Source organism: Pituophis catenifer, unplaced genomic scaffold (genome assembly GCF_029215685.1).
Source record: "Pituophis catenifer annectens isolate HBS135680 unplaced genomic scaffold, rPitCat1.0.hap2 SCAF_2, whole genome shotgun sequence".
NCBI lineage: Eukaryota > Metazoa > Chordata > Lepidosauria > Squamata > Colubridae > Pituophis > Pituophis catenifer.
Genome location: NW_027256882.1, coordinates 267,164,381 through 267,178,645, shown reverse-complemented (window position 1 = coordinate 267,178,645; position 14,265 = coordinate 267,164,381). Strand labels below are relative to the sequence as shown.

General features: G+C 36.5%; 1 protein-coding gene across 1 annotated transcript in view; it reads left to right on the top strand.

The window, feature by feature from the left end:
• Positions 1-14,265, top strand: part of ZSWIM6 (zinc finger SWIM-type containing 6) — a 102,645-nt gene that overhangs the window by 32,663 nt on the left and 55,717 nt on the right. The window contains exon 2 of the mRNA XM_070935867.1: positions 10,243-10,599. Coding sequence (XP_070791968.1) covers positions 10,243-10,599 — 357 coding nt within the window. The remainder of the gene's footprint in view (positions 1-10,242; positions 10,600-14,265) is intronic.

Below are 14,265 nucleotides of genomic sequence, written 5' to 3'. Positions count from 1 at the left end.
AAATAAATAATAATAATAATAATAAATAAATAAATAAATAAATAAATAAATAAATAAATAAAATGAAAGATTGTGAGGAAGATGAGAAAGAAATTAAAGCAGACATGAAGAATCAAGCAATGTTGGCAGCTAATTAATTGGCAGCTAATGTGATGAACAGCAATGTAGCCTGGCTGGCAGAAAACCTGAGAAGAAGCATTTCAAACTTTTCAAAAACTCCATTCACTTATTCAGTATGAAAAAGGTGGGACATTTCTGTTATAGTTTTCAAGATTCTGTATTTATTCTGGACTAATTTTAAAGATATCTTCCATAAATCTGTGCAGTTCTTGCTTCTTTCATCTTACCCAACTCTATGGGGCTTGACGAATGTGGCTAGGGAATTCTGGGAGAGACATGTTAAACTTGCCAAAGTTGAAAAATGCTGGTTTAGGCCATCAAGTCCATTCCCTTTCTCAATGTAGGAACAGGCTGGCTTGGTATTCCATATTTTAATTGCCTAAGGATATATTGATTGTATATAGATTGCACATAGTAAATTTGTTACCATTATTAAAAGAAAAGGCCAGAAAACTTTTTATTAATATTTCTGTGAAACTCCATAAGACTCCTCCTGTGTAATTAAACAGTAATTTCCTCTCCATCATGTTAATGAGTTTTATATCATTCTAGCCTACTGGCTTAAATCTTGTTTTAAAAACAAAGTTTAATTAAGATATATTCACCATGTGATGACATAGACATAAAATCAATGCTTACTTAGCTTGAGGAAAGACTACTTGCTTTCCTTTTAGGTTGTGGATAAGTTTTTTTCCCCTTTTGTAAAGAAAATGCATTAGCAATTCAGAAAGCAGAACCAAATACCCATTTTTAAATTCATGTCCTCCAAATGTTAATTTGATGCTTTGAGGCATAAATGACCTTTCTAGCCAGCTCAAACTTGTCAAACAAAGGAGCGATAGAAACAAGCTGCTGTTTGTTCTTAAACAACAGTCTGCTTCTGTGAGAGAATTTTAAGGCAAGGATGCCATCCCCTGCCCCCTATTTCTCAACAAGTTTAAAGGAAACTTTGGTGTATGCTGTGCTTGGAGTTTAGGAAAAGAAGCTGGTCATCTGTGCATCATTGCTTAGACAGTGATGACTCCAGACCTGCTGGGCAAATTGAGCCAGAGGGTCCAACTTAGAAATCCTGGAGATAACAATGCATTGATCCATGTCTGGACAAGATGGCATTTTGTAGTGCACTTCCAAAAGATTTTTGAGGTAAATAAACGAACGCTTTCTATAATGCCAAGGTGGAATAAAACAAATTGTTCTCAAGATTTAAGTCACAATAACCTTCCCAATATGATGTCTTCTAAAAGTGATAGAATTGCAACTCCCAAGCACCTCTGGAAAGAAATAAGTTGAAGAAAAATGGATTACATCCACACTGTATTTAGTTTTTGACTTTTATGACCAATTACTAAGTTTTGTTAGAGAAATCCTCCCAGGAGGTAACATAGCCTTGACTGGGAGGGTGAGAGGGAATAGTCAGTTGCCCCTTCTTTTCCTTGTAAAAGCCATTGTACAGTCATTTTGGATAATTATGTGGTGGGTTAGTGTCTCTTATTCCTATTTACTTCACAGAATTGTTGTGGAGAAATATTAGAAGAGGGAGTATATAGGTAGGTAGCAATTTTCCTGTGTCATGTCAGAAATAGCTCTGGAAGAAGTGAATAACATGCTGCCCCAAGATAAATTAATTTTCTTCCTTTTCATTAAAATTCTTAAAAGATAGGAATTGCTTCAAGAACAAGCTATGTGATAGAGTTTAATAATAAAATATTTGCACACCACCAAATAACATGCTTAAAGGACATATATTTGAATTATTATTGTAGTGGACTGTAGTAAGGAATACACTATTATGCAGAATGGAAATAATGCTTATTGAATTTATAATTGATACTTTCTGATCAGTGAATCTAACTGCTGTCATGTTGTATTTACCGGAAGGCAAAGAGGCGTGATTTGGTTATAATCAAGATAATTACCTTAGGCTGTGTTTGTGTGCATGTATATAAATGTGTGTGTGTGTATAGAAATATTTGTGAAGTCATAAATTAAGTAAACATTAAGTAAACATTTTGTTTTAAATCCATTTGGCTTAATGAAGATTCTTGAATATTGTATTTTTGAAGTAGACATAAGGTCTTGGTAGCTGAACAGCATGAAGTCTGAGGCAGGTGGGCAGTTCAAAAATGTGAACAATAAATAAAAAAAAAGTAAGTAGTGGTAAATTTGTGCTTAATTTTTCCAGTGTGAAATGTGCAATTATTAACTGTTGCAACACCACCAAAAAAACTTTTATGTGTAAATTTTTAAATGAATCTATAGGCTGATGAAGGAAAATGTAGACCTAGTCTGGTATATTAACCAGACATTAAGGCAGACATGAGAACCAGTTTGGTTTAGTGGTTAAGGCATCGGACTAGTAATTAGGAGACTGTAAACTCTACTCCTGCCTTGGGCACAAGCAAACTGGTTGACCTTGGGCTAGTCATTCTCTCAGTCCTAGGAAGGAGACAATGGCAAACCACTTTGAAAAACCTTGCCAAGAAAACTGCAGGAACTAGTCGAGGCAGTCTCCAGGAGTAAAAAACTGAAGGCACACACACAAGTCAAACATACGTGATTATGTATGTTATACATTCACCTTACCATTTGCCTCCACCAACAGTATTAAGAGTAACTGAAACAGAATTGATGGGAATGTACTTCTTTCTTGATGTTGAACTTAACTTCCGAAATGATTTGTTCTGAACCAGCAGAGGAAGATAATGGCAGTATTATATGATGATTTTAAAGGCACTTGCATTTTCTTTGTGGAAGGAAGCAAACCATATTCCGTTGTCTGCATGAGAGACTCATCTCTCTCTCCCCTTTTTCCTCGTCACAGTTTTTAAAATACCGTATGTTTTGTGTAGCTGAGTTCATTTTGTATCCAGGGAACCGTTCTAGACATCAGTGATATTCCATGAAGCTGGATGGGAGAGAAAATAGAAGTATATTTACTATCCATTTACTTCATTTCATGAAAATGTCCTTCTTTCGAGTGCTTTTATTTTTTAATCAAAGCAGTATCACACTCATCTCCAGCCTGGTATCTCCTGATTATTTGGGATCTAACTCTTTTCTGTTGACTTGCTCAGTGATGTTGGGAATTGCACTTTGAAACATCTAGAAGGCATCAGGTTGTGCTTTGTTAATGTTTATTATGCAGCTTTTGCCTATTAATTCTTACGATGCAAGAGATTTCAGCTTCTTGTCCATGAAGACATAGTGCAGCTAAATGTTTTACCACTATATAACATAAATAATTATCTTAGGGTTTGGGATACTGTAATATGGTTAATTATAGCACAAGATGCCTCCATTTCATAATATAGAAAGGGATCACTAATAATGCTGAGAAAGTTATAATGGCTTGAGTTTTAGAAATTTCATTTAGAAAGCTATAAAATGGTTCTTTGTGTGGTTAGTTCAGTCAGTTGTAATTGATGATATCTGCCTTCCCCCCCTTAATTCCTGCCCAATACAATTTAACTCATTTGCTGTCTGTCTGTCTAGAGTCTGTGCTGCTTATTCTGTTTACTTCTCACATTAGATATATGGGGATTCAATCAAGAAAAAGGAAGGAAGGAAAACCAAACCACGATTCTGGGCTTTTTTTTCTTTCTGGCAGCCAGCAAGTTCTTGCTGCCAGGTGAGAGAAAAGCCCAGAATCGAGTGGATGTGATTCTACTGAGCTAGGGCTGCAGAAAAACCTTGGTTACGTAGGAAAAACCTGGCTAGAGGAAAAACACACACAAATCCTACGAAGAAGTAAGAAAATATATCTATATCTGTATCTGTATCTGTATCTGTATCTGTATCTGTATCTGTATCTGTATCTGTACCTGTACCTGTACCTGTACCTGTACCTGTACCTGTACCTGTATCTGTATCTGTACCTGTACCTGTACCTGTATGTATGTATGTATATATGTATATGTATATGTATATGTATGTATGTGTGTATATATGTATATATGTATATGTGTGTGTATATTTATTTATTTGTTTGTTTATTTATTTATTTATTTATTTATTTATTTATTTATTTATTTATTTATTTATGAGTAGATGCTTTACAGACTTCAAGGGTGTGTGGTAGAAGCTTTTCAAATGAACTTAGTAATTTTCCAGGTCTGGCATTGGGAAAGGAATGTGTTTATATAGTACATTTTTGAATTAGATATGAGTAATATTTTTAGGCTCTGTTTGCAACGCTGCTTTTGTTCTCAGGGTTACTTTCTTATTATTTGAGACCCTATTCAAATCGCAAGGCAGAAAGTTTTAATTTTGATCTAAGTTGCTCATATATGCTAAACACCATCTTGAAACAAAACTGACAAGCAAGCCATTTTGGGGTGTGGGGAGCAGATTGCAAGGAGTAATGGGAAAGGGAAGACACAGAGGGGATCATTTTGAGTAATGCCACTTAGATGTTCATAATATCTGAATAAACAAGCAATGAACAGTGTAATATGTGGTGGCTTTAAATATACATGTTAGTAAGGTAGCAGATGCTTTCATTCTAAAATTGACATGTAAAATAGCAGTCTTTCGCAGCAGGGTGCACCTTTATCTGTGACTCCCTCACACATAATGAATAGCTAATTTATGCTGTATGGTCCACAAGAGACTGGAGAGAGATGAAAAGTGGGGGGCATGTTGGCTACAAGAGCCAGCAGGATGTGCTGAGATATGCTCTTAATGGAAGCATATCCAAGAATGTTTGAGGGGTGGGGGGCAGGAAGGTTGGAACTAGTTTATAAAGCAGATTGCTCATCTGTTACACTGTATTAAATTCAAATTACTCCAAAGGACAAGAAGACATTTGTTCACATTGCAATAAAACATACCGGCAGGCAGTTTCTAAATGTCTCTTCTTGCAAGGAAGGAATCTCTGGTGGAATTTACACTTTTCAGTCACCTCATTCAGTGACTAGGTTACAAAGCTACTGTCTAGTGTCACTGTCATAACTAGTCAATGCCCATATGTCCCCCCCAAAACACACACACACACACACACACACACACACACACACACACACACACACACACCAACCTCCAAACCCTCTACTTTTCAAGCAGTGTTATCTAGTAAGAGAAAATGACTGAGTATTAGATTTTTGGGAGAGGCTGATTCATTTATCAGGAGGAGAAAACAAGTGACACATTTGTAGTTTCAAATAAACATTTCCCTGAAAACACCCCCTCCCCATTTCTAAAGAGTAATATCGTTTTACAGACATGTGTTTAAACTATATAACCAAATGGTGACCCAGGACAGAACTAAACAAACAAAGGAAATGTTTGAGGCTCTTGATGGTTTCCACAATTCTTATCGGTAAAGACAGGCTTTGACTACTCCATAAACAGGAAAAGTGGATAAGGGTCTGTAGTAACTTAAATCCAAAAGTCTGCTTTGGGTTTGTTGGGTTCCGTAAGGTTTTGAGGCGCATGAGCTCATTTACAGTAGCATGTTTATAAAACTTCTACTGATAATCACAAAATGGCTGTTGGAGAGAGGCATTGCCAGAGACAAAAAGTTTGGCACATACCTTTCATGCGTACAGGTGACATTTTTCCTCTGTCACTCTGACACACACAAGAAGTGTAGTGTAGGGATTAAAGTGTTGCATGAAGTCCCTAAAGAGCCAAATTCAAATTCTTGTGAGACCATGGAATTCATTGCATAATTTAGGATAGGTTACTTTTGCTGGTCCTAATCCATTTACAAGATTGTTGTAGAAATAAAATTAGTAGATTACTCCCTGTAGACTACCGAGGAAAGATGGGATACAAATAAATCCTATATTGTACACATAATTGTTCCTTTCATTTACATGATGCAGGTAACAATGAAAAGCAGTGGGTACCATGCTGGCATACTGTAGCCTAGTTTTCATGGAGCTAGCAAATATTTAATTTTACAGCATGACTGTCCTGGAAGTAAAAAACATCAAATGCTCCCACATATGAAATTCCTTATCTCCATCTCTGTTGCCTAGATAAGGTACTATTTGAGAATAATAATTATTTTTTTTAAGGAAACAGCATATGTAATCTAAAAATACTAAAAAAAGGGGAAATAGACATTGATTATTCCAGATACAGGAAGAAGTAAAAAGGATACATTTTGAATGTGAATTTAAGGGGAAAAAAAGATCTGAGTGCCTTTGATATGTATATTATGTATATGATTCATTTATTGAGGTGGCTGATCATTTCTCTCTGGTTTTGCCCCTAATATTGCTTGAGGGGTAAGGTAATATAAATTGTTCAGATTTGCTATCTACAGAAGACTGTTAGTATCTTGTTAAAACGGATCACAGCTTGAACAGGATATGCGTGAAGGGAATAATTGTGATCATATCGGAAAACCCTTGAAGGGGAAATCTGTCTCTCTCTTTTTTATAACTATTAATTAAGGCCATTTTTAAAAGGAAACTTTCAGAACTATAGTTTGAAAGAGTTAACTGGGATTACTTTGGTCCATGAGGCCAGACATAGCAGGTAGAGCAAAATATGATTCTTAATTAACTTTAAAATATATTATAGAGCCCTCCTGGATATAGAGGCTCCATCCACCTTGATCCTCTTTCTTGTATGAGGGTGGCAAATGCTAATTTACTTTATAGCAAATTAATATTTTATGACTCGGAATGCCGACCACACAGTCATTTTATGAGTAGGCAAGTCTCCCATGGTAGCCATTTGGTGAGCGCATCCATGGTATGCTTAAAAAAAATGATCTAGTCCAAAAACATTACCTGCTGTGTTTGGGATTGCTGGAAAAGAATAAGTGTTTGCCTTGTTTTTTTCAAAATACATATCTGTTCAAATGAGGTAGTAAGATTTATGGCAAAACATATACTTTGGAAGCAATTTTTCCCCGGATCAGTCTCAGGCATAGGAGGGAATACCCTATGATAATTTCTCAAACTGAGCAATTTTAAGATATAGACTTCATCTCCCAGAATTTCCCAGTTATCATATGTCAAGGAGTCATCTGGGTCAGTCTGGATCTTGAAGTTGAGGTAGGATAGTACATACTTCATTGCTTTTCTTTCTTTTGCCATTTCCTGCTGTGGGTTTTGGCAAAACTTTGCTGTTGTCTCGATTGGAAATGTAATATTTGTTAGAGGAGATTACAGTAAATAATACATTACTCCAAAGTAAAAATAATAGTAATTGTCAGAACTAAAAGATTACCTGCGTTATTTATGACAAATCTGGTTTTTCCTTATGATCCTCAGCATTTCTTTTTCCTTAGGGTAATTATTGGAGCTGCTGGGAAGCCACTGTATTCCTGAGAACATCTTGAGATCTTCTGTATGCTTCCATTTACATGTTTTCATTCAAGCAGTGGAATGTCACTATGGTGGAAGTGAAAAATAGTAATTGTATTTTGTTAAATCACCTCAAACATTGTGATCAGTGGAAATGCCATGAATTTTCTGACAAATCTCCCCACTGTAAAAGATGCAAATAATCTTTACTGATTTTCCTTGCCTTCTCATTCACTCTTGCTCTACCCCAAATCTAATCAAGCATAAAAGTTGATGAGCTGAAAGAGATGGAATTGTGTGTTTCTTTGTGTATGTGTGCCTATGTATTGTAGTCCTTACATTCACTCAGAGGAACTGGTCATACATAGAATTTTTTTCCCCATGAGTATTCCATGATTATCTATCACACAAGTAATTTTTTTTCAGATATATATTTTAAAAAATCTAAGCTACTGAATTCTGATATCATATCAAAATTTTGTTTTTTTTAAAGAAATGATTACATGTACCGTATTTTTCAGACTATAAGACGCTCCAGACTATAAGATACACATTAGCTTTAGAGGAGGAAAACAAGAAAAAAAAAATCGGCCTCTGCCGCCTGTTCACCACCGCCTGTTCGCCGTGGCCTGTTTGCCACCGCCACGGCCCCGTTCGGCGCAGCCCATTCACCGCCACCACAGCCCATGCAAACGGGCCGCGGCAATAGGCGGTGAGAGGAGGCAGCCTAGAACCCGCCGTCTAGAACAGCTGATTGGCGCCGCACCAACCCCTCTCCCCCCACCGCAATATTTGCTCTATAAGATGCACAGACATTTCCATCCACTTTTTTTTGGGGGGGGGGGGAGTACAAATTATAGTCCGAAAACTATGGTAATTGAAAAAATATTAGCTCATTGTCAAAAGGTATATATTAAAGAATTTCATGTTTACATGTGAAAGATAGTTTTGCTTTTATTAAGTATGGTACTATATTTGAGGAATAATTCTTTGTTGAAGCCTGTGTGGGTTGATTCTTATTGATTTTATAGAATTATGTTCATTCCAAAAATGAGTCCATATGTCATTATCAAGCTAAAGTATTTTATTTATTATTTTGTTTTATTTTTATTTATTTTATTTATCAGTTTGTTTCCATTTTAATTTCCCTTAACTAATACTAATATACATTTGCAACAAAGCACTCCCAAAATTACTTGTGCTGATTTATTTGCCATCTAATCTCTGATACAACAGTTTTACTTGACACTATAACTGGATATATTAGAAATGCATTTTAATGCATAGCTGTGGTATCAAACAAACCTACAAAGAAATCCTTTAAAAATGATTAAATATGCAAGAAAAATGCTACAAAATATTTTATGCTCATAAACTGGTTCCTAATGATCCTTGTTGATCTTCATGATTTTTTTTTTTTTAAAAAACCTCTTTATCAGCTGTATTTTTCATAGTATGTCAGGTCGTCATGGGTATTTATATGTCATACTGAGAAAGAGGTAGACCAACATACTTGAGCGCTTTCTCCCCACGCAAACAGTAACACATAAAAGCATTCTATAGGTAGTTCTCGTTTAGCGGCCACTTACGATTATGATTATGGTGAACAAGAAGGCTTACAATCGTTCCTTGCAGTTGCAGCTGTAGCAGCATCCCTGCAATCATGTGATCATGAATCAGGCACTTGGCAAATGGTTCACAATTACAAGAATCTCAGTACCCTCCGGTCACATTATCATCATTTGCAACCTTCACCAACGAGCAAAGTCCATGGGAAAGCCAGCAGGAAGTTTCAAATGGTGATCATGGGATGTTGTGCCTAACAGCCACACAGGGCAACTGGAACTACCATTGTTTAGGTCAGCATGGTTGTGTGATGTTGGTCTTTACAACCACATTGCTTAGTGACAGATATTCCCAGTCCCAATTATCATAGTTACTTGAGGACTGCCTATGTAAGGATTGGATGTCCATCATAGAACAATGGGCTAAAACAATACTATTCCAACAAATTTATTCTCTGCATGAAACTAGTTTATTTCCTAACTAGAAACATTCAAAAGTGCTTGTTCTTGAAGCAGTTCCACAACAGCTGTTTTGATGATTCTGTTGGGTGGTCAAGCTTTTAGTTTGAGAAAGAGTAGCAAGATTAACAGAATAAGTGGATCTAAAAGCCTGTGAAAAGAGAATATGTGATAGTAAAAAGTAAAAGATTCATAGAGTAGAAGTACTAGGATGTCACATAGCAACTTCACTTTAAAAAGTTGTATATAGAAGTCTGTTTTATTTATTCTAGATCTGTGTGCATGAAATTAATATACTCACTGGGATTTGAAAATCCATATAGCTTCCTCCAGAGTATAGCCTTAATGCAGACTTTGTGATAGTAGACTAACAGCTGAGAAGAAAAGCATAGTTTCCTGAATAATTTCCATCCTTATTGTTTTGACATTTTTCATATGTGAGCACAGCATTGGGTTTAAAAATAAATAAAGGCACTAAAATGTTGTTAGATTCCATTGATGGAAGCTTCCAGCTACCATTTGCAATAAGTAGCGCTGGAAGTTGTTATTATTATGAAGGTTCTAAAGTAATGCAGATTCAGTATTTTGGTGTATGAGTGCCTGTTTCCTGTTTTTTTCTGTAGTCATCTACCACAGTTACCACTTTGTTCATGTAGAACTATTTTTATATAAGTGTTTTTTAGGTGACTTTAGTGGCTGCTGCTAAAGCCCACAGTTACTATCTAAGATGGTGAATTCTATTTAAGTGCATTCAGGTTATCAAACTTTGCTTGCTTAAAATAGCAAACACGCATTTTACTGATTTTTAAAGATGACTATTTTCTTCTGATGAACAGGTTTCCACCTGAGCGGTACCGTGACTGAACCTGCCATGCAATCCGAGCCAGAAACTGTTTGCAATGTGGCTATCAGTTTTGATCGTTGCAAGATTACCTCAGTGACCTGTAGCTGTGGAAACAAAGACATATTTTACTGTGCCCATGTTGTGGCCCTTTCTTTATACCGGATCCGCAAGCCAGATCAGGTCAAACTACATCTTCCCATTTCAGAGACTCTTTTTCAAATGAACAGAGACCAACTGCAAAAATTTGTACAGTATTTGATTACAGTGCACCATACTGAAGTTTTGCCAACGGCTCAAAAACTTGCAGATGAAATCCTTTCTCAGAATTCAGAGATCAATCAAGTTCATGGTGAGTTAGTGTTTTTTTTCTCCATTGCTTGCTCCAGAATCCTTTTCTTTCTTCCAGGAAAGTACTTCAGTTTAATCCTATTGATACTGTATTTCCGTAAGCTTTTTGGACTTCCTTTCATGTTCTCTCTCCAAATATGTTTAGAACAAATGACACTTTTAGCCTGTTAGTTTAATTAGGCAATGTGCAGAAAGCTAACTGAAAACTGGGAAAGGCTGCCTGTTCTTGCAGAAAAGACTGTAGTTCCATTCATGTATTGTAGTGCATGAATCACATTGAGCAGTCCTGTCCCTCTAAATATCATGCTGTGATGTCAAATAAAAGAGAGGTATGAAATGAGATGGTCTGATGAGGTCTTCAGATATAGGTTATAGGCTTAGGCTTGCATCAGAATTTTCATCTGCACGTGCAGATTGGATAAAACTGTCAGAAACAAGTTGTATAAGGGTCTAATGACATGTTTCCATGGAGAACAACAGTTGCTCAGCCACATTGAGAAAAGATATAAATGATTTATTTTATCTCAAATCTAACAAGGGAACCCATAGAAACTGTTAGGGAAAGGTAATATCTACCATTAATAACTTGTAAGAAGAACAACAGAATTATTTTCTACTTACTTAGATGGTTATTGCTTAAAGAAACATGAGTTTCATTTATTTTGGGGTTTTTTAATTCAGTATCCAACTGAGTAACTCTCCCACTTGTAGTTGATCAACATATTTCTAATTGAAATGTTATATGACAGAAAACTACTTGAATGACAGGAAACTCTAACCCTGAAATCATTTAGGAAGGTCACATGAGGATTGGGCTATATATAATCAAGAATGCATAATTGAAAGTAGGAGAGGAATATACCCAGGGTGGGATTCTACCGGTTTGGACTGCTTCGGACAAACTGGTAGCTCTGGCGATCAGCTGGGAATGAACCGGTTGGTCCTGACGATCAGATGGGTCCACCCGCCTGCCCACGCTATTTTCCTACCTTTATCTTCTAAGCAGGGGTGGGTTCTACTTATCTTTACTACCGGTTCGCAGCGGGGCCGCACGAGCTCTTCTGCGCATGTGCAGAAGCGTCTTGGTGACATCGGGGTTGGTGGGCAGCGCCTCCCCCTGGTTTTACTACCGGTTAAACTATAGAACCGGTGTGAATCGGGGGCAACCCACCACTGCTTCTAAGCTGATTCACGCGATAGAGCAGATTGCCATGTGAATCAGGTGTATTACTCCTCCAAGGAAACCAAGAAGTGAAGATTTCTTCAATCTGTGCATGTGTGCACAGCAAATTGTGCAATCACCGGACCGGTTGTTAAACCAAGAGGATCCCACCACTGAATATACACCTCCCCCCCCCAAAGAAAGGTGTTATGAAATATGTTATGTGGTGTAATCATTCCTTCCATGGGAATTTGGACAGGCAGCTTTATTGAAACATCTGAACAATATTTCAGGATGGGTTTTTTTTTTGCAGCTAACTACTTACTGTTAAAATAAACATTTTAACAGTAAATTAACATTTGACTCTACAGTATACCAATAGATGTGTCCCAAGCTGATTCACGTATTCTGCAAGCTAAGTTAGACAATATAGTGGTGTCCAACTTTCTGGTGAATTAGTGTATAGAAATTGCTCGCTGCATGGAGTAACTGCAAACCTGAGGGTGTGCACTTTAAAAGCCACATGATGAAGATGATGCTTTGAATGCTTTGCCCAATCCTACTGTGCTACTTCCTCCAGTCATCAGGGACTTCACCACTTTTCCAGGAGTTCTCAAAAACAATGCGTAAAGGTTTGGACTGACCATGAGCAAGTCCCTTTGGTAGTCATTTGGCCTGAAAGTTTCAACTGATATGAAGTAAATAAATACTTCAGTCAAGCTTCAGTCCTGGTCTTACAAGATTTGAGCATCCATTTAATTTTTTAGATGTAAAACATGAAAAGGTATATGTGATCATTCCAATTTGGCTAATACCTCTTCCTCCTTCCCCACCCATCCCTGTAATTTCTAGAAATGTTTTGAGGAGAGGACAAGGTTTCTTTGCCAATATGAATATTTGGTTATAAATAAGAAGTTGGTAGTTTGTGATTAGCACTGAAATGAGCCATGCTAATATAGATTTTTGGAAATGCCTACAGATTTGATCATAGATTGAAGATTTGAGTAAAGAACAAATTCCAATTTCATGTAATGTAACTGGGACTAAATTAACACGGCACCCAAAAATGAATTATTTACTTTCACGGAATTATAAAATTGAAAGATGGCATTTAAACAATCAAATCCAGGCACCAGCATCCCAGGTGGTATTTAGCCTTCAATTAAAAACATCCAAGAAAGGGAAGCCCACCTCCCCCCCCCCAAACTGACTCTACTATTACTAGAACAATAAAATATTTGTTTTTGAGAAGTCCATTCTGGTTCCTGGTTATTACTATCTTTTCTTTGAAGATGTTTATGAATTCATTTCTTTATAGTCCACTTTAGAATTTTCCTAGGTACAATCAAATTATTATTTTTAATTTGCTATGTCTTTTTCTTTTGGAAAATAACGGATAATATCCAGTCACCAGGCACTTCATCTCTTCTCCAGGATTTCTCAGAGATAATACATAAGGAATTGGACAGAGGATAACTAGTTTTTTCAGCAACCCACGATGGAATTAATTTGGTCACGGGAATTTAAATTCACTCAAAGTAAACAGGTAACCCCTGACCAGGTTTCTCCCAGTTTCAAGCTTTAGTTCTGCCCAAAATTTCTTGGTAGTACTACCGTGTTTCCCTGAAAATAAGACCTTGTCTTATATTTTTTTGAACCCTGAAATAAGCTCTTGGCCTTATTGCCATGCGCTCAAAAGTCCGATTGGGCTTATTATCAGGGGATGTCTTATTTTGGGGGAAACAGGGTAACATAGTCTTGTGTTAGGGAGAACTGAACCAAAATATTTGAATATACCGGTGTTTCTTTGTTACTAATATTTTACAATGTTTATTTGACTGCTAGTATACTGATTCTTTTCATTTTCCTTATATAAAGGCATGTATAAAGTCTTTTCTTCCCCCTCAGCAGCATTTCCTGAGCTCAGCTCATTATGAATTCTACTTTCCTGACACACCTCTGCTGCTCTGGTCTACCTCTATACTCTTCCTTTGTGATCTATTCTTATATCCATTTCCTATACTGTATGTACTGTGTCCTTTCTTGCTTTCTGCCCTTCAGTAGTTTGTGTATCTAATCTTCAAAGAGAGGTATTTATTTATTTATTTATTTATTAATTTAATTTGTATACCGCCCTTCTCCCAGAAGGGACTCAGGGCGGTGAACAGCCAAAATTAAAAAACATACAAATGCAAAAGTTAAGATAATTAAAAGAATTAAATCATTGGCTACCCAAATTTAAAACCCCAAATCCATAAAATTTAAAATTTAAATTTATGTGTGTATGTGTGTATGTTTTTACTCATGAAGCTACATTGGCTTCTTTTGCTGTCACTTTTGCTTTCATTATAATTTTTGGATTATTTTTTTAACTTTAATACCTCTAATATGGATCTGCAACCTTCTTGAGCTTCTCTTCCTGTTGGCTTCAGGCACCTTAGGATCTTATTTCCCAACTCAGAGCAGGTTTTATTTGAATTTGCTTCTGCATTTGGCCGTGGTCAC